Source organism: Tamandua tetradactyla, chromosome 11 (genome assembly GCF_023851605.1).
Source record: "Tamandua tetradactyla isolate mTamTet1 chromosome 11, mTamTet1.pri, whole genome shotgun sequence".
In the NCBI taxonomy this organism is placed as follows: Eukaryota; Metazoa; Chordata; class Mammalia; order Pilosa; family Myrmecophagidae; genus Tamandua; species Tamandua tetradactyla.
Genome location: NC_135337.1, coordinates 10,452,301 through 10,475,213, shown reverse-complemented (window position 1 = coordinate 10,475,213; position 22,913 = coordinate 10,452,301). Strand labels below are relative to the sequence as shown.

General features: G+C 36.4%; 1 protein-coding gene across 5 annotated transcripts in view; it reads left to right on the top strand.

The window, feature by feature from the left end:
- RAP1A (RAP1A, member of RAS oncogene family) overlaps window positions 1-22,913 on the top strand; it is a 114,064-nt gene that overhangs the window by 65,633 nt on the left and 25,518 nt on the right. For all 5 annotated transcript variants that reach the window (XM_077119912.1, XM_077119913.1, XM_077119911.1 and 2 more), the window contains 2 exons: window positions 17,670-17,753; window positions 21,746-21,814. In XM_077119912.1, coding sequence (XP_076976027.1) covers window positions 17,697-17,753; window positions 21,746-21,814 — 126 coding nt within the window. In that variant the 5' untranslated portion in view covers window positions 17,670-17,696. The remainder of the gene's footprint in view (window positions 1-17,669; window positions 17,754-21,745; window positions 21,815-22,913) is intronic.

The following is a 22,913-nucleotide window of genomic DNA, read 5'->3' as shown; positions in this document are numbered from 1 at the left end:
TTCATATTCGTTTGCTAAACCCTGACTTCTCTATATAACTCCACCATCACCTTTGATCTTTCTGTCCCACTCTTTAGGGGTATTTGGGCTATGGCCATTCTAACTTTTTCGTGTTGGGAGGGGCTGTCAGTAGTATGGGGTGGGAAGATGGAACTAGCTGGTGTTCTGCAAAGGCTGGGCCCTCTGGGTTTTCACAACTTATCTGGTCCAGGGATCCATCTGGAGGTTGTAGTTTCTCGAAAGTTACCCTGTGCATGGAAACTTTGTAGAATCTTATATATTGCCCTAGGTGTTTTTTAGAATTGGCTGGAATGGTTTTGATTGGGTGTTGGCAAGTTATGATAGGTAGCAGTGTCTAACTGAAGCTTCTGTAAGAGTGACCCCCAGGGTAGCCTCTCGACTGTATTTGAACTGTCTCTTCCACTGATATTTTATTCATTACACTTCTTTTCCCCCATTTGGTCAGGATGGAATTGTTGATCCCATGGTGCCAGGGCTGGACTCATCCTTCGGACTCATCTCTCACACCACCAGGGAGTCTTTCACCCCTGGGTATCATGTCCCACGTAGAGGGGAGGGCAATGATTTTACTTGCAGAGTTGGGCTAAGAGAGAGTGAGGTCACATCTGAACAACAAAAGAGGTTCTCCAGAAGTAACTGTTAGGCATACTTATAGGTAGGCTAAGTTTCTCCGTTACCTGTATAAGCTTAAAAAAAAAACTCAACTGACAGATTTAATAGTAGATTGGACTCAGATAATTAGTGAACTAGAAGATGATCTTTAAAATAATGATTTAACTGAAATAAAGAAACAGATTGGAAATACTTTAAAGAAGAGAAGAAACTTGGAAAATTGTCACCGAGATTGCTAATTTTCCCTGATCTCTGTCTCCTTCTTGTAAGCAGTTGATATATTGGATGATTTGCTGTCCAACTAAAGTGTCTGTTTCACTGCCTTCTCAATAGTGAGGTTTTACCATTTAAGTTTTTGGAATTTGGAATTCGAGTGAAAGTTATGGTTGCAACCTGCACTCCGTAAGAGTAAAGGGGTATGCCCTCTCATCTTTCTCCTGCCCCAGGACCAGAATGTGGACATGGTGACTTATTTTTAGCTCTGTGGAAGAGGGTAATAGGTGACAGAGCAACAGGATGTAAGAGCTTGGCTCTGTGAAAATACTGAACTGCCAGCCTTGGATTGTCCTTTCAGACTGGAATGTGAGAGTTCAAAGGCTTGAATTTTTTTTTTTTTAAGCCAACTGTGGTCTTTTATTATAGTAGCCTAGTCTGCATCCTAGCTAACATGAGAAAAGCATGAGAACCTAACTGTGGTCTAAGCAGAATTTCAGAGGAGAGTAAAAATTAAGGATAAATAATATTAGAAAAGACTGCATTAGAAAATTTCCAAAACTGCAGAAACATACAGATCTAAGAAATCAAATAAATCTAAAGCAGGAGCATAAAAATGTAAACCTAGACACATCATAGTTAAATTTATAGACAATCAAAGATGAACCAGAAATCTTAAAAACAGCCGGAGAGAGAGGCTAAATTTGCATTTGAAAGATCTGCTCACAGTCGACTTACTCAAAGCAAAAGTGGAAGACAAAAGACAATAGAATAAGTAACCTTAGTATGCTGAGATTTCAGGATTGAAGATACCAGAGGAAGTTTTCAGACAAAAACTGGGAGATTTTATCATCAGTTAAATGAACATCACTTAGAAAAATTCTGAAAGATGTACTTTAGGTGGAAAGAAAATGGTACCTTATGGAGGGTGTATGAGATAGTAATAGGAAAAGAATAAGGAAAATTAATAAACCTAGTATCCAGTTTAAATTAGAAAAAGTACAAAATACAGGTAAAATAATAAACATAGAGAGCAGAAATTAAATAAATTCAAAACAAATTTACAATTGAGGATTAACAGACCTAGTGAGATTGATCAAAAAAAAAAAGAGAGGGTACACAGGTGGTTCAATGGTAGAATGCTTGCCTTCCATGCAGGAGACCCAGTTTCGATTCCCAGACCATGCACCTAAAAAAAAAAAAAAAAGGAAAAGAAAGAAGTTACAAATAAACAATTACAATGAACAAGGAGATATGACTAAAGATGCCACAGAAATTATTATAAAGTGAGGAAAGTACAGACAGTAACATTTTTGTTCAAGGAATAATTTCAAATCTATATTGTTGTGTCTTCTTATAATAATATATTAAGCCTTTCAAGTACACATGTCAGATTTGTCAAAAATTTTATTCTTAAATAAGCAAGAGGGTTGAACTAAATATTTTAATCCTTTACTTGAATTTTTGGAGAATTTCAAGTGTATAATAAATGGGGTAACTGTGTCATTCATATTTTACCAAAGATTTTGGTAAAGATTTATTTGAAGATTAATGATGGGTGAATTTCTTTAAAGCAATAGAATTTGTGTTCTCTTTTAATATTTAAGGAGGAAATGGGGGAATTTCATCTAGCATAGAAATGTGGTAAACCTGAGAAGTTGAGGAATCCTTGTGCTTTTCCTTTTTTTTTTGCATGGGCAGGTACCAGGAATCAAACCTGGCTCTCTGGCATGGCAGGCAAGAATTTTACCACTGAGCCACCTTTGCACTGCCCAACCTTGTGCTTTTAAAAGTATTCTTAAAATGTTACTATTCAGTTTTTGATATTTGCACCAAAAAAGGAAAGCCACAATACTGAGAACAGTCTATAATTCAGTGGGTTTTTTTTTTCTTTCTCTTAAAATACTTTCAGCAGCCCTATATTAGATATTCATACTGTTCAGCTGAACTGAACATGCTTAAGGAAGACACTGATTTACTTGGGAAAGACCCTTATTTTCTGATGGGCCGATACAAAATTTTGGTAGTTTGTGGCTAGGCATTTGAGGCACACTGGTCTAAATCACTACATTAAGGAAAACCTAGGTTGCGGCCATCTGCAGGCCTAGAAAGCAGCTGGTGCACAGAATATAGCAGAAGGGCAGAAAGTTCTAGGAAGGGTCAAGCTCCCTCCCTCCTCCCTTCCTTCATGAGGGTGACAGATGGAGATGAAACTGATAGATCATCTGGCAGGTTTTACTGGGTTGAAACGTATGTTGATAGAGAATTTCAGAATAAGCATAAACTATAATTACACAAAAAAAGGAAAAGTAGTCTGCATATGCTTTGCTATGTTTTTGTTTCAGAGAACTAAAATTTTTATCTACCATAAGAACAATATCTAAAATTAGAGTCCAAGAGATAGCAGTATAAATGTTATTTAGACATGAAGGAAGACACTAAAAGAAACAGCTGGAATAGTTTAAAGTAGCTGTTGTAGAAAGGGAATATAGTAGCTGCTCTTTTTTTGATAGAAACCTTTTTACCACTCGTCACATATATTTCATTTTGTGAAAGAGAGTTGCAAAAGAGACTAGAATAACAGAATTTGAAACTTAATAATTTGTTAAAAGAAAGAAGTACTTATATTGAAAAAGAGAATATCTAAAAGAGGGGTAGGGTAACTGTCCTACCCTACAGGTGTTTGAAGGAGTAGAATGGAAGAGGAATTTTCTGTATTCTGTTTAGAATCAAAGCAAAAACTAAGATCCAGTCAGCGGCCACTACAAAGAAACAGATCATAGAGAGTGTAAAGGACTTTGTAATAGTTTGCCCCGAATTGGAATAGACCATTTTGTGAGTGTAGAGTTCTGAGGCAAATGGCCATATTTAGAGATACAGAGTGGTTTTTCAGAAAAGAAAATAGTGTGATTCTGGCATTCCATTGTTAAAATCCCACTTAAGTATTTCGAAGAAGACAAGATAAGCATTATGTAGATCTTATGAGATTTGCTACATTTTACTTAAATATATTATTTTCTGAGTCCTATATTTGTCATTATAGACTTTTTATAAAATCACCTTTATCATCATCTGCTGTTTTCAGAATTAGGTTTTAGGAGGATTTCAGTTTATTGTATTGTGACTACTGATACGTTTGGTCTTGTTCTGTCTTCTATTTACCATTCTTTCCTATTGTTTATTTTGCATTTTCTGTTGTTGACTTGATCATTTTTTCTTCATCCCATCGTTCCTTTAGTGATTTTTAAATTATGTATTTCTTATCTGATTGTTGGTATTCTTTTTTCACATGTTTAGATTTATATTTTTCCAGTTGTGTATGAAGAGAATTTCAATATCTTTATCCTTTCTGCACGCTAGAGAAAAACTTGAGCACACCTTTCCTTCCCTTTCCTGACTCCTCCCATGCAAAAATGTTGAGCTGATTGGAGTTTTATTTCCATATTTTTGTACATTTTATACTTAGAATTTTAATAATGATTGTTACTAATTTATTTGCTTGCCATGATTTCTTGTTCTTGGGCTTTTCTCTTGTACAATTTTTCTTTATTGTTGGAACTCTAGTAATTTCTGATGTCATATTTCCATTATCATTTTGTTCAAAGTGTTTGCTAATTTCCATCTTGATTTCTCCTGTGTTATTTAGAATTGTGTTTCATTTGCAAACTCTTTGGGATTATATAGTTACATTTTTGTATTTATTTTTAGCTTAATTGCATTGTATTTAGAAAATACTGACCAAAATATCTGTCCTTGAAATGTGTTGAGACTTGATTTGTGGCCTAACATATTCTGTTCTGGTAAATGATCTATTTGCACTTGAAAAGAACATGTAATTTGGAGTTAGTGTGTGTAGCTTCTATATATGTTTCTTTGGTGAAGTTGGTTCATTATGGTGCTCAAGTCTTCTGTATATTCTTACTGATTCTCTGTCTTCTTGTTGTAGCAGTTATTAAGAGAGAAATTTAAAAATCTAATCATCATTGTGCATTTGCCCAGTTTTCCTTTTAGTTCTGTCAATTTTTGCTCTATATCTTAAAAAGAATGCTTTCCGAGAACATTTCATAACATGGTTGTGATAAAATAACAAGTAGGATGGAGAATTGGATGATCTGTTAACTCAGAGTTGCATAGCTCTTTTCATGTGCTGGCGCCATGGGAAACACTTCATACATACCGCCTCATTTAATCCTCTTGGCAACGCTGGGAGGTGATTGCTACCACAGTCATTCCAGTTTTTCAGAGAGAGCAATTTGCTGAAGGCTAAATAGCTAGAGTGACAGAGCCAGGGTTCAGACCCGTAAGTCAGGCTCCAGGAACCCTTATCCGTACCCGCTACCCCAGCCTCTGGCATTGCTTAAGCACTGTGAACAAAAATTTGGTGTGTATGTGTGCCTATGTGTGTAGTGTTTGGAAAATTCCCCAAAATACAAATAATGGTTATCTGTGGATGGTTACTTTTATTTTCTTCTTCACCCCTTTTCATTATTTTCTCAAGAGTTGCAGTAAGTGGTGGTCTTGTGGGGCCAGGGTTGGAAGGTGGTGGCATTTCCCTGAGTTACAGATAGAGTGATAGGTGGTTATGCTTGGGCCAGCTTTTGAGAGGTGACCTCAGAGGGACCAGCATGTGCACAGTTGGGCTTTGCCGAATCTGGAGTAACCACCACAACTCTCTTCTCCAGCTCCTTCACCTGCATGAAAGAAGGGGGCCGGAGGAATAGGAAGCCCACTCTGGTGGAGAAGTTTACAGTGTTGTGCATCTTCAGTCATGAATATACTTTCATCTTCAGTCAAGAAAGGCTGACTGTGTCCCGGGTGTCTCTTTCAGAAGGGAAGGCACATGGTGACGTCTACAGGTCCTTCTCTCCTGGGTTAGTTTCAGAAATGACTGTCTCAGCGTCTGTCGTCCTCTCTTAGCTCCTCCAGGGCAAATTCTGGATTTCATCTCTTAGTTTAGGATTTCCCAGGACATTTTCTGTCTCTACACATTTGTCATCTCTCCGCAATCTGTATCGGCTCTCTAAGCAGCTGTGCTTTCTCCAAAATGTCCCCTTCTTACATATTTTGTCTTATATTTAAATTTTTATTTTTTCCTATTGAACCTTTATTAAGGTAATTACTGATATATTTGGGTTTAAGTCTAACAATTTTCCATTATTTTCATTGTCTCCATCTGTTCTTTGTTCCTTCATTTTTTCCCTTCCCTCCTTTAATTTAGATTATTTTCTGGTGCTGTATTCTAAGTGCAGGGCATAAAATGAGGTGACTTACAAAACAGTAAGCATATATTTATCACTCATGTTTTCTTGGGTTTGGAATTAAAGAGCATCTTAACTGGGTAGATTTGACTTATGCACTCTCCTGGTGTTGCAGACAGACAGTGGCTTTTGCTGAGAGCATCGTGGAGGTTTCTTTAGTAGAGTCTGGAAAGACTGGAATGGCTGATGCACCTCAGACACCTCTGTCGATCTCTGTGGTCTTTTTATATGGTTCTCCAAAGTGGTAGCTTCAGGCAGCCAGGCCAATATGATGCTCAGGGCTCCAAAAAAAAAGATAACCCAAGAGAAAGCTCTAACACTTTTTCTAACCTGGCTTCAGAAGTCAGAAAGGATTACATCTGCTGTAGTCTCTTTCCTGTAAGCCTGTCCACATTTAGGAAGAAGGCAGTTTGTTTTTCCTTTCTAGAAGCATTAGGATTTTGTCTTCGTTTTTGGTGGTTTGAAATTTTAACTGCCGTATGTTCCAGTATGACTCTTTTATTTTTCATTATTTTGGCATTCATTGGGCACTTTGAATCTGAAGAGTTATAACTTTCTTAATTTGCCTTTGGACATTTTCTTCTATGATTTACTTTGGTTTCTCTGTTCTTTTTCTAGACTTCCTGTCACAGGTGTTGTAACTTTTGACCTATCCTTCTTACCTCTTTCCTTTCATACTTTCCATCTCTCTCTTTTTGTTCTATTTTGCATTCTAATAGACTCCCTGGATTCAGTATATTGGTTCACTAACTTGCTCTGCATCTTTATCTATTTTTCTCCTCATCTACTGAGTTTTTATTTTGATGATTGTACTTTTATTTCCTAAATCTTCATTGTGTATTTTCATGGACTTGATAATTTCGAGAGTCTCTGTAAGGGTATTACATTTATTTTACAATCTTCTATAGATTCTGTTAACTGTTTCTTTTGGTTTTTGTTCTTTTTGTAGAATTTATTGCCTCTGTTCAAATTGTTCCCTGAAATCTGTGATTAAATGTTTGTTTCTTTTGAGAATCCTTATTGACCTCTTGGAACGTATCTCCTCATGTTGTGGGACTGGGGTCGGAAGTGCTGTTGAACGAGGTGTACCTGATTTTAGAGTATAAGGACTGCTTTAGAAAATTCATTTACCAGTAAATTGTATCCAGTCAGTTTCTCTCTATATACATCTTTCTCCCAAAGTAGTAGTTTTTAAGAGGCTTAGGAAGAACAAGAGGAGAAAATATCAAGGAAGAGGATTCTGTCAGTGATAATTATGTGAATTTCATATTACCAAAAAAAAATTGGATTTCTATTATTATATAGTAAAAAGAATATTGCTCTTTACTTAGAAAGTTAAGTTTCACCTTGGTTTCCATATTTATTGCCCTACCCTAGTATGGTGTAGTCAGTTTAGAAATACTTACAGCTTATTTGTCCTTGTTTATTTATATATAACCACCAATGTAACTGCTTAAGGAGCTACCTTCAGGGTTCCTTTATATAAAATTTTTTTCTCCAAAATTTAGTGAATTTTGTTTTGCATGTGCAGTTAGATGATAGGAAATACTTTTTCCTTTAATTAATTAGTTTACATATATAAAGAATATAGAAATGATGAAGTTGCGATTAATTTGCTTCACAAAAACAGTCAAGGTTTGTGAAAGTTAGAAGTAGTTTTGTTGAAGGTAGGATGAAAAAATTGTTATATCATAACCTGAGCCATAATGTTAGGGACTCAAGATTGACTTATAATTTAAACATAGTAAAATGTTTATTTCTGTCCTCCTTATTTGTCAGGGAATCTTGACCAGAGTGAGAAATTTTCTGGTGCTGTATTATGACTGCAGGGCACAAGAGATTTCCATAAAAAGGCATAGGATTTGCCTGGAAGAACATAGTGATTTCTAACTTGGCAGTAATGAGTTAGAACTGCCCCTTTTAGGAAGAAAACATTAACTCACATTATTCTTTATTGGGTATTTATGTGTTTTCTCATAGGAGCTACATTATTCTTGTTATTTGCATGTGTGCACATGTGCATGTATTCTTTAACTCTTGGCATTTGTTAGGTGTAAAGAAAATACTTTTCTTACCACACAATATGTGAAAAACAACTTTAGAAATTGAATATCTTCTCACTTGAGAATAAGGGCCAAAAAATTTATTGTTGCAGAATACCCAGAATAATGTGACCATTTGTCTGAGTGCTTCCCGCAAATTCTGTTGTCCCAGACGAGCTGGAGGCTTTTTGGCAATATAAATGAACCTTGCTATATATTAGGATTCCCTCTTGTGAAATACCCACTTTTGAATAAGAGAGATGATGAATTTGTATCTTATTTAGAATGACAGGAATCCTAGCTAAGAATCATTGAATGCTTGGAAGGAAGATTAGGGAAATGGGCATCTGTATGAAATATATTGTCTTGTATTTAACGGGTTTTTTTCCTTTCATGAAAATGAGGGAACCACCTGATAAAGATGGAAGCATAGGATGCCCACCCTCCAGCACAAACCATCCTACCTCACGTTTCCCTAAGGCTCCCTGTTCATCTGCATATTAAGCTGTGTTTGTTTCTCAGGCTCAGTTCTTAGCTTTCTTCTTGTCTTTCCTTGATTGATCTCATCTACTGCTGTGGTTCTAGCTACTGTCATTTCTAATGGTGACTCCTGAGTCTGTACCTCTAGCTCATTTGTCTCTACCAAGCTTCCAGACTTGAATGTTTAAATATCTACCAGATATCTGTACCTGGCTTTCCTGTAGGAATCTCAAACTTAATTTTTGATAAAAAGTTTTTTTAAACCTCCTTTCATATTTTCAGTCGTAAATGGAGGTATGCTACCAGCCGCTTATTTGCTCAAGCTAAGATATCCAAGAGTTATCCTTGATTCTTCTCCATTCCATTAATAATAACCTCTGATCATTTACAGTCCTGTCAATTTTACCTTCAGAAAACTACTACCCCCTTTTCAGCTCTAATACTACTATACAGGTCCTTGTCCTTTCCCACTGGAGCTATTGCAGGTTCCTAACTATTCTCCCAGCCTCTGGTCTCCCCTTCCTTTGATCCGTTTTTTTTTTTCCCATGCATGTCTTTATTTTATTACCCATCTAACCATACATTAGATAAAGGGTCTATCATTCACAATGTTTTTACAATCACATGGTCACAAGATAAAAGTTATATCGTTATACAGTCATTATTAAAGATCAAGTTTGAATTACAGTTCACCTATTTCAGGTTGTTCCTTCTGTCTGTTCGAATACACTAGAAACTAAAGTGAAGCATCTATGTGATTATTCAGTAGCCATAATCATTTGTTAAATCCGAATTTCTCTGTTACACCTCCTCCCTCGCATTTGATCATTGTCTCAGATTTCAGAGATATCTGGACAATGACCATTCTAACTTCTTCAAACTGAAAAGGGGTATCAGCATTATGGATTAAAGGAATGAAACTGGTTCATGTTCTTGGAAAGGCTGGTGCCACTGGCTTTCAGGGTTTATCTGGCATAAAAACAATCTGGAGGCCTTGAGTTTCTGAGTAAATAAATCTACCAAGTAAAACATTTATAGAGTCTTAGATAGAGCCCAGGGTAGACAGAACCCAGGGTATTCTTGAGGGTTTTCAGGAATACTGTGGCAGTTCGCAGTATCTGACTGAAGCTTGCATTAGAGTAGCCTCCAGAATGATCTCTCGACTCTGTTTGTAATCCTTTATCTACTGAAACTTTATTTTGTTTCATTTCTTTTCCCTCTTTTGGTCAAGAAGGCATTGTCAGTTCCATGACGTCAGGGCCAGGCTCATCCTTGGGAGTCATGTTCCACATTGCCAGGGAGACTTAATCCCTGGAAGTCAAGTCGCATGTAAGGGGAGGGTAGTGAGTTTATTGGCAGAGTTTGGCTTAGAGAGAGGCCACATCTGAGCAATAAGTAGAATCATGTAGTGTTCGCTCTTTTGTGCTGAGTATGTTTTCAGATTTATCTCTGTTATTGAATCTTATCAGTAGTTCATTCCTTTGTATCACTGAGTAGTATTGCATTGATTAGATATAACATAATTTACCCATTCATTTCTGGATGGATACTTGTGATGTTTCTAGATTTCTGCTAATTTGAACAAAAAATGGAAGTTGCTAATTTGAACAAAAAATAGAAGTTGTTGTTATTGTTATTCTAGGTGATATCTAATGGTTCCAGCTTGATTTGTTGAGAAGACTTTCTTTTCCATGCAGATTACTTTCACTCCTGTTTTATTATCTATTGCTGGGTAACAGATTAGCCCAAATCTTACTGGCTTAAGACAACAATAATCAGTTGTATTAGTTAGGGTTCTCTAGAGAAACAGAATCAACAGGGAACACTTGCAAATATAAAATTTATAAAAGTGTCTCACGTGACCGCGGGAACGCAGAGTCCAAAATCCACAGGGCAGGCTGCGAAGCCGACGACTCCAATGGATGACCTGGATGAACTCCACAGGAGAGGCTCACCAGCCAAAGCAGGAATGGAATCTGTCTCCTCTGAGTCCTCCTTAAAAGGCTTCCCATGATTAGATTTAGCATCACTAATTGCAGAAGACACTCCTCTTTGGCTGATTACAAATGGAATCAGCTGTGGATGCAGCTGACGTGATCATGACCTAATCCTATGAAATGTCCTCATTGCAACAGACAGGCCAGCACTTGCCCAATCAGATAAACAGGTACCACAACTTGGCCAAGTTGACATGTGTCCCTAACCATGATATAGGTTGTTTCTCTGAGTTTCTAATTATCAGGAATTTGGAAATGACTTGGCTTGAGGGTCTGACTCATGGTATCTCATGGCGTTGCAAACATCTGGATGAAGGCTTGGCTATAACTGCACAATATTCCTTTAAAGTACTCATTCCTTTGGTTGGCAGGTTGGTAGCCCACTCTTCAGCTAGGCTTCTTTAAAGGGCTCATTCAGTATCCTCTTGATACTGTGACTGGCTTCCAGCAGAGGGAATGATCCAAAAGACCATGGCACAATTCTGCAGTGCCTTTGAGGAGCTAAACTTGAAGTCACGTGTTATTACTTCTGCCATATTTTTTTGGCCACATGACCAATCTTGATTCAGCATGGGAGAGAACTACACAAGGGTATGAACATTGGTGTGCAAATATCTCTTCTAGTTTCTATTTCATTTCTTTAGGGTGTATACCTAGAAGTGGGATTGCTGGGTCATATGGTAATTCCATACTTAACTTTCTGAGGAACTGCGAAACTATTTTCCACAGCAACTGTACCATTTTACATTCCCACCAGTAGTGTACAAGGATTCCTATTTTTCTTCATCCTTCCCAACATTTTAAAATTTTTAAAATAATAGCCATTCTAGCATATGTGAAGTAGTATCTCATTGTGGTTTTGATTGCATTTCCCTTTTGGCTAATGAGGGTTGGACGATTGTTTCATATGCTCATTGGCCATTTGTATGTTTTCTTTTGAAAAATGCCTATTCAAGTCCTTGACCCTTTTTCAAATTAGATTGTCTTTTTTGTGGTCCAGTTTATTTTTCTTCAGTTGCTAGGCTTTTGGCATAAAGTCTAAGAATCCATTGTGTAATACAAGATCCTAAATGTATTCCCTTATGTTTTTTCTAAAAGTTTTTTAGTTTTAGCTCTTGTGTTTAGGTCTTTAATTAATTTTGAATTAATTTTTATATATTATGTGATGTAGGGGTTTACATTCATTCTTTTGCATGTGGATATCTAATTTCCCCAACATCATTTGTTGAAGAGACTTGTATTAGTCAGGGTTCTCTAGGGAGCCAGAACCAACAGCAGATATCTATAAATATAAGATTTTATAAAATTTCTCACACAGCTATGGGGATGCATGAATCCAAATTCTGTAGGGCAGGCTGTAAGCTGAGTGCTCCATGGGAGGTTTTCAATGAATTTCTTCCCAAGAGAAGCTGACTGACTGAAGTAGCGATGGAAGTTCTCTCTTCTGACTGCTGAAGCCATCATTTCTCCTTTTAAGGCCTTCAACTGCTTGGATTAAGCATCTCTCATTGCTGAAGACACTCTCCTTAATTGATTGTAAATGTAATCAACCACAAATGCAATCAATTTGCTGATGATTTAAGGCTGCGAAATATCCTCTTAGTAACAGTTAGGTGAGTGCTTGCTTGACCAAACAACTGGGCACCATTACCTGGCCAAGTTGACACATGAATGTAACCATCACAAGACTTTCCTTCTCCACTGGCTTGGTACCCTTATCAAAAATCAACTAGGGGGTATACAGGTTAGTGTGATGCCATGATATATCCCAGAGTAATTTGGGCAGAAAATAAAAAAGTATTTGCAAAGTCCTCTTGGGGTACTGGGGAGAAAGGAGGAGATACTCAACTTCACCATCTAGGGAATTCTGGGTATTCTCACAAAAAGTGGGGGCAGCCAGTTCAATGGGCTGAGCCATCAGTCTTGGGGTTTGCCCCTATGAAACTTGTACCTGAAAGGAAGAAGCTAAGCCTACTTATAATTGTGTCTCATGGTCGTCCTCAGGGAACCTCGTTGTTACTCAAATGTGGCTCTCTCTTTAGGGCAGCCTGACAACTCACTGCCCTCCCCACTACATGGGACAGGACTCTTGGAATAAGCTGGGACCTGGCGTCCTGGGATTGAGAAAAATCCCATGATTTTTTGACCAAAAGGGGAAGAGAAATGAAATAAAATTTCAGTAGCTGAGAGATTTCAACTGAAGTCAAGAGGTTGTCCTGGAGGTTATTCTTATGCATTATATAGATGTCCTTTTTAGTTATGGTGTACTGGAGTGGCTAGAGGGAAGGACCTGAAACTGTTGAGCTGTGTTCTAGTGCCTTAATTTTTGAAGAAGATTGTACAACTATATAGCTTTTATGGTGTGACTGTGTAGTTGTGAAAACCTTGTGTCTGATGCTCCTTTTATCTAGGGTGTGAACAGATGAATAAACAAATAAGGGTAAAAAATAATAATATGGGGAAATAAAGGGCAAAAAATTGGGTAGATTGAGATATTAGTGGTTAGTGAGAGGGTGGGATAAGAGGTACGGTGAGTATGAGATTTTTTTTCTTTTCCTTTCTTTTTCTGAAGTGATGCAAATGTTCTCAAAATGATCATTGTGATGAATACACAACTTTGTGATGATATTTGTGAGCCATTGATTGTATACCATGTATGGAGTGTATGTATGAGAAGATTTCTCAATAAAAATATTAAATTAAAAAATATTGTAAAGGCAACTTAGAGTAAGATGTAGGGGGTACATGGGTAGTTCAGTGGTAGAATTCTCACTGGCGATGAGGGAGAGCCAGGTTCGATTCAATTAGCCCATCTACCACCACCACCACCACCCCACCACCCTCAAAGAAAGAGTTAAGATTTTATGGTTCCCTGAATGGCTCCTTCCCCATCGCTCACTGGTTTGGCTGTTATATAAGCAACCTGCTCTGAAATGTTCAGAAAATAAATGATAGAATGATGCAGCAAAGGTGGCAAATTGGGGTATCTGGGGGCTATGGGTATGTTGGAGTTCTCTGTACGGGGTTTGTATTATTTTATAGCAACTGCTCAGCAATTTTTTTTTTTTTTTTTGCATGGGCAGGCACTGGGAATTGAACCCAGGTCTCCAGCATGGCAGGCAAGAACTATGCCTGCTGAGCCACCATGGCCTGCCTACGCACTGCTCAGCAATTTAAAAATTATTTCAAAATAAAACCTCTTGGGCGGGCCGCGGTGGCTCAGCGGGCAAAGTGCTTGCCTGCTATGCCGGAGGACCTCGGTTCGATTCCCGGCCCCAGCCCATGTAACAAAAACGGAGAAACAGAATACAATAAAAACAAGAAAATGTTTAAAAATGTTTCCCTTTCTTCCTTCCTTCCTTCTCTCTGTCTTTCCTTTAAAAAAAAAAAAAAAATAAAACCTCTTTTAGAAAGTGAACAAAAAAAAATCAACTGGGGGAACCTGGGAGGAGAAAGAAGATATTACCATGTGCATTGTCATGTGACAGTAAAGCCAAGGACCAAGGATCTCCAGCAGCCAGCCCCAAAACCCTACAGTCTTGGGGCAGGAGAAAGCATCACCTTGCTGATGACTTGATTTTGAACTTCTAGCCTCAAAACTATTCCTATCCAGACGGCTCTTTAACTGCATGAGCTCCACTCCCAGAGTCCTTTCTTGCTGATGAAGATTACATGCGGGCCGAATGTGTAGAAACTTACTCTACAAGACACTATGGAAAATTCACCATCTTCAAAACGTACATTGAAAGCTCCTGGAAGAAGTTCCACAAGGAGTAAGAGTTTGAAAATTATGCAAAATTTGAAAAAGGGTATTTGTAATTCTGTCCCATGAAGCAAACCTGCAGAATCTATTCAGTCAAGTAACTCCAGTTCTTTTTGAATTTTGGTTTTGTAAATTGTTTTTCAATACCCAGAAGACCAAAGAACCCACCACCAAACTGGCATATATAATTTTGAATTTACAAGAATATAGGTTGCAAGTGATCTGCAATGAAAACTAGTAGAATATTACTAGCTTTTTTTTTTTAATGTTTGAGCTTGTGAATTTTTTTTCCTGAAAAGAAATTATTTCTCCTTCATTTTTGAACAATATGTTTATGGTATTTAACAATCTGGACTGACCTTTTCATTAAGTATTTTGAAGGTGTTGTTCCATTTTCTTCTGTTTTGGATAGCTTCTCTCAAGAATTTTGATTTCTTATCTTGCTCTGTATCCAAACTTTTTCCTCAGGTTTCTCTTTTTGACTGATTTTCAGGGATTGTGTTATAATATGCCTTGGTGTGATTTTCTTATTTTCCTTAAGGAAAGGGATTCATTGAGTTGCTTTGGACTGTGGGGTAATAGTTTTTGTCAAATTTGGAAAATGTTTTGGCATTGTTTCTTCATTTGTCTTTCTTCTTCTCTCCTCAATTCTAGTTGTATATTAGACTGCTAATACATTTATATTAGAGTGCTTGATAACTGGATATTTTTCTGTGGTTCTCTTCTTTTTTTCTCCTCCCATTCTTTCTTCCTCTTTTTCTCCACCTCTTCCCTTTCCCCCTCCTCCTTGTTGCCTTTTTTCCTTTTTACAGTTTGGGTACTTCCTGTTGCTATGTTTTCAAATTCTCTGGACTTTTCTTCTGCAATATTTAATATCCTCTTAATCCCAACTAGTGATATTTTCATTTCAGATATTGATTTTGAACACTTGCCACATTTAGGATTTTTTAAAATGTCTTTCATTTATCTCATTTTTTGTTTTCAATCCTTGAGCATATTTATAATAGCAGTTTTAAAGTCTTTTTTGGGCAGTTCTCACAATCTCATTTTTAGGACGTCTCAGTTGACTAGTTTCACCCTGCTTTCAAGTCACATTTTCTTCTTCACATGTCTATTAATTCTTTTTTTTTTTAATATTTTTATTGTGAAATCTTCACATACATACAGTCTGTACATTGTGTATAATCAGTGGCACATGTCTATTAATTATTGATTGGATGATAGGCCTTATTAATCATATATATTTGGAATTCTTCTTCTTTTAAAAAGTTTTAGGCTATTATGATAGTTGCCTTACTTGCAGGTCATTTCTATCCTTTTGAGGCTTGTTTTAAGCTTTGATAGAAACATCTGGATAGAGTGTCCTTTATTTAAGGAAAAAGCTTTAATGCTAAAGCCTACTTTTTCCCCCCGAGTTTCTAGTTTTTCAGCACAAGTATTTTCCTAGTCAGAACTCTAACATTTCCCAGTTCCATGTGCATTCTTGGATTGAGCAACTGAAAGATCCAAATTTATTATCTGCCTTACCTCATGGAGTTTCACCCTGCATACCAACTTAGTCCTACCCACAGACTCAGGTGGATCCCTCAGCAAATTTCTAGAATTTGTTTTGCATGAATCCCTCTTCTCTGGTATGTTTCTGGGTTGTATTTCAGTTCTTCCTTCCTTCACCACAGTCTGAAAAGTGCCTCCAGCCAGAAAGTCCATGCCCTTGTAAGTCTCATTTCACTCTCTTTCCCATTTCTCAGAGATCACCTTCCTATACTACTTATCATCCATTGTCTGGAAACAGTTGTTTTATGTATTTTGTTCAGTGTTCTGTTTTCCACTCTGGTATGGTAAATGAATTTCCAGTTACTCCATCATGGGCAAAATTGGAAATGCTTTCCTATCTTCTTTATCAGTCCAAGTTCTCCAGTGTGAAAGAACCAATAGAATGTGTATGTGTTTGTGTGTGTGTATATATATATATACATATATATATAGAGAGAGAGAGTTTAAGGATGTGGTTCACAGGATTGTGGGAGCTGGCAATCAGGTAAAAGTTGATGTTGCAGGTGGCTTTCAAGTAATTAGATGTGACCCACCCACAGTATTGAATTATCCTTTACTTAAAGTCAGCTGGTTGTAGATGTTAACCAAATCTGCACAATCCTTTCACAGCAATATCTAAATGTGTTTGAGTAAATAACTGTGAACTATAACCTAGCCAAGCTGACATACAAGGCTAGCCACCACACATTTTTTTCTTTCCTCTAGCAATTTGGGTCTTATGAGTATATTACTAACACCTGCCTGTAGAATTTAATTTCCCATTTACATCCTAATTTTTTTAGGTTACAGTTTACCTGGTTCAGCTATAGAGAATAATGAACAAGATTTTATAGAGTTATGATGGGCTGTTTTAAGCAAATGAAATGGCATGTATTTTAAAGCCCCTATTATTGAAAATTTCAAAACAATACTGTTTAGTTACTTTGGCTGCTCAAGTAAATACTGTGCAGTAGGTCAGCTTAAATAATTCATGGTTTTGAGGCTAAAAGAAAGCCGAAGGCATCATCAAGGTGATGGTTTCTTCCCAAAGACTGATGTTCTGAGGCTGGCCGGCAGTCAGTGATTCCTGATCCTAGCCTCTTCTGTCACATGGCAGTGCGCATGGCAGTCTCTCCTTTATCTCCTGGGTTGTGATGAAGTTCAGCTTCCTGTTTTCTGTGGCTTTTTCTCTCTCTGAATTTCATTCTACCTATGAAAGAACTCTGGTAGTTGGATTAAGCCCATCTTGACTGAGGTGGGCCATTCATTAACTGAAGCAGCTTCATCAAAAAGCCCTATGGGTGTACACCCTTAGAAATGAATGAAATTTAAGAACATGTTTTTCTGGGGGTACATACAGTTCCAAAGCCCCACAAGTATGTATTTGTTTAAATGGTAGCTTCATAAGGAATTATGAATTAGGTTCATGATTATAGTTGAAAGATAACTACTGATTTTAATTATCTTATTTTCTGAACAAAAACTGTCTTAGAAGTAATATGAACAGGCTAATGATTAATGTCTAGTTTAAGATGATCTTTTATGAATGAAAATAATGTTATATTTATACTGTTTATATTTTTATTCCTATAAACTTACGTTAAAATATGCATGGATTTTTGTGTTTTCTCATTAATAGTCTTAAGGAAAACAAAAGCAAAAACAAAACCCTATGTTATTTGGTATAGACATTGTATAATCTTAAGGTTTTCTTAATGAATTCATTAATCTTTTTTTTGTTGTTCTTCAGATTGTCAGTACTTAAACAGATCACACCATGCGTGAGTACAAGCTAGTGGTCCTTGGTTCAGGAGGCGTGGGAAAGTCTGCTTTGGTAAGTTAGCCATGTAACTAACTAATTAGTATAATATTAGAAGAACTTTGAGGTTTGCTTGCTTTCAAACTCTGGTCACTAGAGAGAAAAGGTGCAGTGTTTTTTATGTTCCTAGTTACTGGTACACAGGTGATAAGAAATTTAGGAGCCATAGATATGTACTTTTATAATGACTCATCCTTCTTTCATTTACCAAATATTTATTGGCTGCCTCCTATGTGCCAAATACCAGTGCTTATGATTCAAAAAGGAGCAATATTGTTCTCATTTTTAAGAAATTTGCCTTCTAATAAGGGAAATTTTTAAGTTATTACAGGCATCAGTAGAACAACTACTAGTCTTCTCCCACTCTAGACTTACGTGAAATGGTTATTTTTTGTACATATGTTATATTCATTCAGTAAATAATTATTGAGCTTCTGTGGTATCAGATGATAGGGTTACAATATGAACAAAAAGTTACTGTCCCTCATGGAGCTTACATTATAGTAGGGGAGATGCAATGAACATGCAATTAAACAAAAAGCTACTTAATTATATCTTGAACAAAAACTACAGTGTTAGCCTATGCTGAATGTACTTAAATTAACATTTGAATGACTGAAAAAATAGCTGAGTCAGAAGGGAACAGGGAGAAGGAGAGTAGATGGGAATGTGGTATCAGTAACAGACCATGATTGAAGATCATATAAGAACATGGAATTTATTCATAATAGCATTGAGAAGCCACTGAAGGTTGGTTGGTGTTTTTTTTGGGGGGGGGGGTGGAAGGATTGGTAGAATCAGAAATATTTTAAAAGAGAGCAAGCAATTTGGCTACTCTGCACAGAGTAGTTTGAAAGAGTGGCAGAGTGGGTGTGGGAGTTAATTGGGAGTTAATGCATGGATTAGGGCCATTAGGGCCATGGTGTGAAGAAAAGAGAAGTGAGTGGGTCAAGAGTTGGGTAGGAAGAAGAAGTGACAACTTAGTTTTTGATTATTTGAGGACTGAGAGAAAAGGGACTATCAAGGATGGCTCCCAAATTTTTAGTTTCAGCTACTAATTTTATGGATGGGACATATAAAGAGAAGTTTGAAAACTAGAGAATGAGTACCTTTGAGAGTGAAAATCAAGTCATGTCAGATTTGATGTTTGTGAGATTTTCAAGTAGATATATAAAATAAATAATTGCATCTTCAAGATAAGAATTTCAAAGAGAGGCCTTTTTTTGAATGTTAATATATTAATAGTATTTAATTTAATGAGAATTCTGGTACTGTTAGGAGTGTTAATTAGTACCTCTGTGGAGGACATTTGGCAGTATCTGTCCATTTAAATGCATGTAAGTTTCAATTCAGCATTTCCTTTTCTGGAAATATGTTCTAACTCATAAGTGGACATGTGCAAAATGACACGATCAGGGATATCCATTTTTGCAACACTCTTTTTAATCACAGAAGTTTTAAAACAACCTAAATGCCTACCAGTAGGGACAAGTAAATTTTAATGTATATTTGGAGTAGAAGAAAAGAATAAAAAGAATAAGTAATACAAATTTATGTATTGTAGTTTTAGTGAACTTTGTATTCACTAAAAAGAATATAAATTTTTCTGTGTTAATTTTCTGTGAATCTACAACTTCTCTAGAAAAAGAAGTTAAGGGGGAAAAAGGAATGCAGCTGTTCTATATATCTGATATACAGTGATACCAAAGAGGTATTATTTATGGAAAAAAAAACAACCAGTGTAGACTACCATTTAAAATTTTGTTTAAAAAGAGGGGGAGAGGAAATACGTAAAGAATACATTGAATAGCTCTGCAAGGTTAAAGTTAAGGATAACCTTAATTATATCCGGGAAAATAAAATTGGATAACTGAGACAAGTACGATACTATACAACTATACTTGTCTCTTACTATATACCCTTGTGCTTTTTGAATTTGGTCTCATGTCCCTGAATTATGCTTTCAAAAACAAATAATTAAAAATGTAAAGCCATAGGAATGAATGGGATTGTCTGCAGAAAAACTAGAGAGAGACCCGAAGAGCCAGGACTGTGCCAGGATTGACCAGCGTTTGGAGAGTGGATAGGGTACAAAGACACAGCAAAGTACATGCATATCTACTTGTATGTAAAGAATGTATCTTTACTTGATTACTCTGAAATAAGTAAAGAAGATAAAAGGGAGTGATATGGGAACATGGCAATAGTTGGCCTTGATAAAAGCAGCTTTATTAGGGCCGTAACCATACTGGTGGCTGGAGAGTAAATGAGAGATGAGAAATTGGAACCACCATTATAGACTGTTGAAGAAGTTTATTATGAAAGGAAACGGAGGAAGGGGGAAGAAGCTGAGGGGATCATGAAGTTAAGGAAGGCTTTTGTTTTTGTTTTAGGATGGGAGATAGAAAAACATGTTTATATACTGGAAGCAGTAATCCAGTGGAGAGGAAAATGATGATTTAGGAAAGGAAGGGAATAATTGTTGGTAGAAAAGACCTTCAGTAGGTGAGGAAGGAAGATGGGAATGGAATAGGAAAACCAGAGGTATCAAATGAAAACCAATACAAATAAATGAGATGTCCCTGAGAATTGAGAAAAGTATGGAATTCAGAGGAGCGATAAAAGAAATTGCTTTTAGTTAAGAAAGAAGTGAGAAGTGTTGGATTGTTTTTCATTTTTGCAGTTCACTTTGTTGTGTGGCTTATAAAAGGCAGATGGATTGTCAGGCCTCTGACTATCTCTAGTCCGTTCTGACATCACATATTATACACTCTTTGGGAAACTCTACTGTAAACTTACGAGAAAAGGAGAGTGTGTTTTTATATTATTAGGAAGATAGTTTTGACCTTAGGGACTCTGACCTTGACCATAGTTTGAGAACCTCTATTCTACAGTAAAGCATATTAAGAAGCCATATTAGACTTTTTTTTTATATTTAAATTATGAGATGAAGTGATTAAGTTCTTGATAAAAACGATGATTAAAGTTTTTGGTGTGATTATACCATGAGTTTCCTTTGAAGAATTGAAGCATAATAGGAGAAAGGAGTTTGAGGCGTACTATATTCAAGTTTAATTTGTTTAGCACAACCAAAAATGGCATATAAAGTATTCCTCTGGGTAATTTAAGTATAGATAACCTCAGTCCACATTCTTAACCCCTGCTTTTAGGCAACAGAGTACCAGACTCTGTTGTAGAGCTCTCTAGGAAAGCTCTCATGTCCGTCTTCTTTCTGTACTTATTTTCATTCACTGTGTTATAAAATATTTAGTTTCTGGTCTGAGCCTGCAGAAATGTTAGAGATAAAAGTAGAATGATAGATCTGAAAAGAATGGATAGATAGTTTTTTCCAATGGAAAGAATATGACTTTGGAATCAAGGAGAGATGTTCGTTTGACTCTGAGCTGGCAAATTTAAAAATGACTTACTTCTGGAGCGAATATGAGATTTGAATAAGATTATAAATTTGAAGTTATTAGCTCAGTGCCTGGAACATAATAGCAATTCAGTAAATTTTAATTATCTTTTCCCTACAATTAGAAAGACTGTTTCAGTGATTTTTTTATTTCAGAATTGAGAAAGGTATGGAATTTTTGTCTTTCTGCCCTGAGGGCATTGGATAAAAGTTACTATAGGTTCTTAAAGTGGTATTAGGAAGAGTTTGTCTTCTCAATTTTCATCTTTAATAGATTAGAATCTATTCTCTTATTCATATTCTCATATATTAAAACTCAATATAATCGTTATTTAACCATATAATATCAGCAGTAATATTGCTGACAGTTTTTTAACATGACTACCTCTTTTTGTAATAAGTATACCCTTAGTTATGGATCTATCCTGATATTGGAAATTTAATGATATTTTATATTTGCCAGTTTACCCAGGGTTTTCACATAATTTCATTTAATCTTTACAACTTTGTGAGGTTAAATAACATTCAAAAGGTTTTGCTTTTCTTTCAGGTTCTTAAATTTTCTGGTTTTTGTTTTTGTTTTTTTTCCCAGACAGTTCAGTTTGTTCAGGGAATTTTTGTGGAAAAATATGATCCAACGATAGAAGATTCCTACAGAAAGGTAAAATGAAACTTGTGTACATGCTTACAAGTAGTTCTTTTTGACCATAAAACTTGATCCATGGGATTGCTTTAAAAAAAAAAATCATTTTGAGAAATAATGCAAATATTTTGTATCTGTTTTAAAACATTTCACCATGACAAAATTTTTCAGAGAGTACTACTTAGGTATACAGAACTCCATGTTCTTGTTCTGTTCCTAATAGTAATCTGTTCTTTAATGTACATATTTTCCTGCTGGATTTTTTTTAATGTAGAAAAGTTGTATATATAGCTGGTAGGTATATTTTTTACTACATTTGTGGATTAAAATTAAGATCATTTAGTGCTTGAGATTATCTAGTGACTGGAAGTTTTTATTTTTTTTTTGGTTTATATTAACTTTAAAGATATTTCACTTTTACACCACAAAAAAATCATAATCTTGACAAAAAAAATAATATTCTATATAATTATAAGACTAAAATTGCGGGCATTTTTTGTAATTTTATTCCCTAAAATGTTAGGGGAAAAGAAAGACTAGTAGCCATTAATCCTGCTTTTGAACAAATAGGAAAGGATTGCTTTATTAGATATTTTTAGGATCTACCTTGAAGAGTTTTGCAGCTTTTGTTTGATTCAAAGTTCATCGAGGGGCCTGGTGCAATGGTGGCTCAGTGGAAGAATTCTCGCCTGCCATGCCAGAAACTCGGGTTTGATTCCCGGAGCCTGCCCATGCCAAAAAAAAGGTTAATCAAGGGGACCCTGCCTCTGTCAAAATAATAGAGTAAAATGCTTCAGGGCTGCATCTCCCCACAGAAGATTTGAGCAACCAGCAAGAACTGGCGGAAACATCTTTGTAGAAATTCCAGAAAACAAAGGATTGTGAGTACCAGATCAGGAAAATAGCCACTTAAAAAGCTGTAGGTTCTGTTGGCACCCTGGCTGATATTCCTCTCCATCCTTCTCTGGCTGGACATAGAGCCAGCCATGCTTCCAGGACAGATCCCTGGTCCTGGTTTGGAGGGAGCAGAGTAACCCTCTTGCACCTACTGGAGGCATTATGTCTGACACAACCTGTCTGGTGGTACCCTGAGGGATTTGCTCTCCCAGAACTTGCT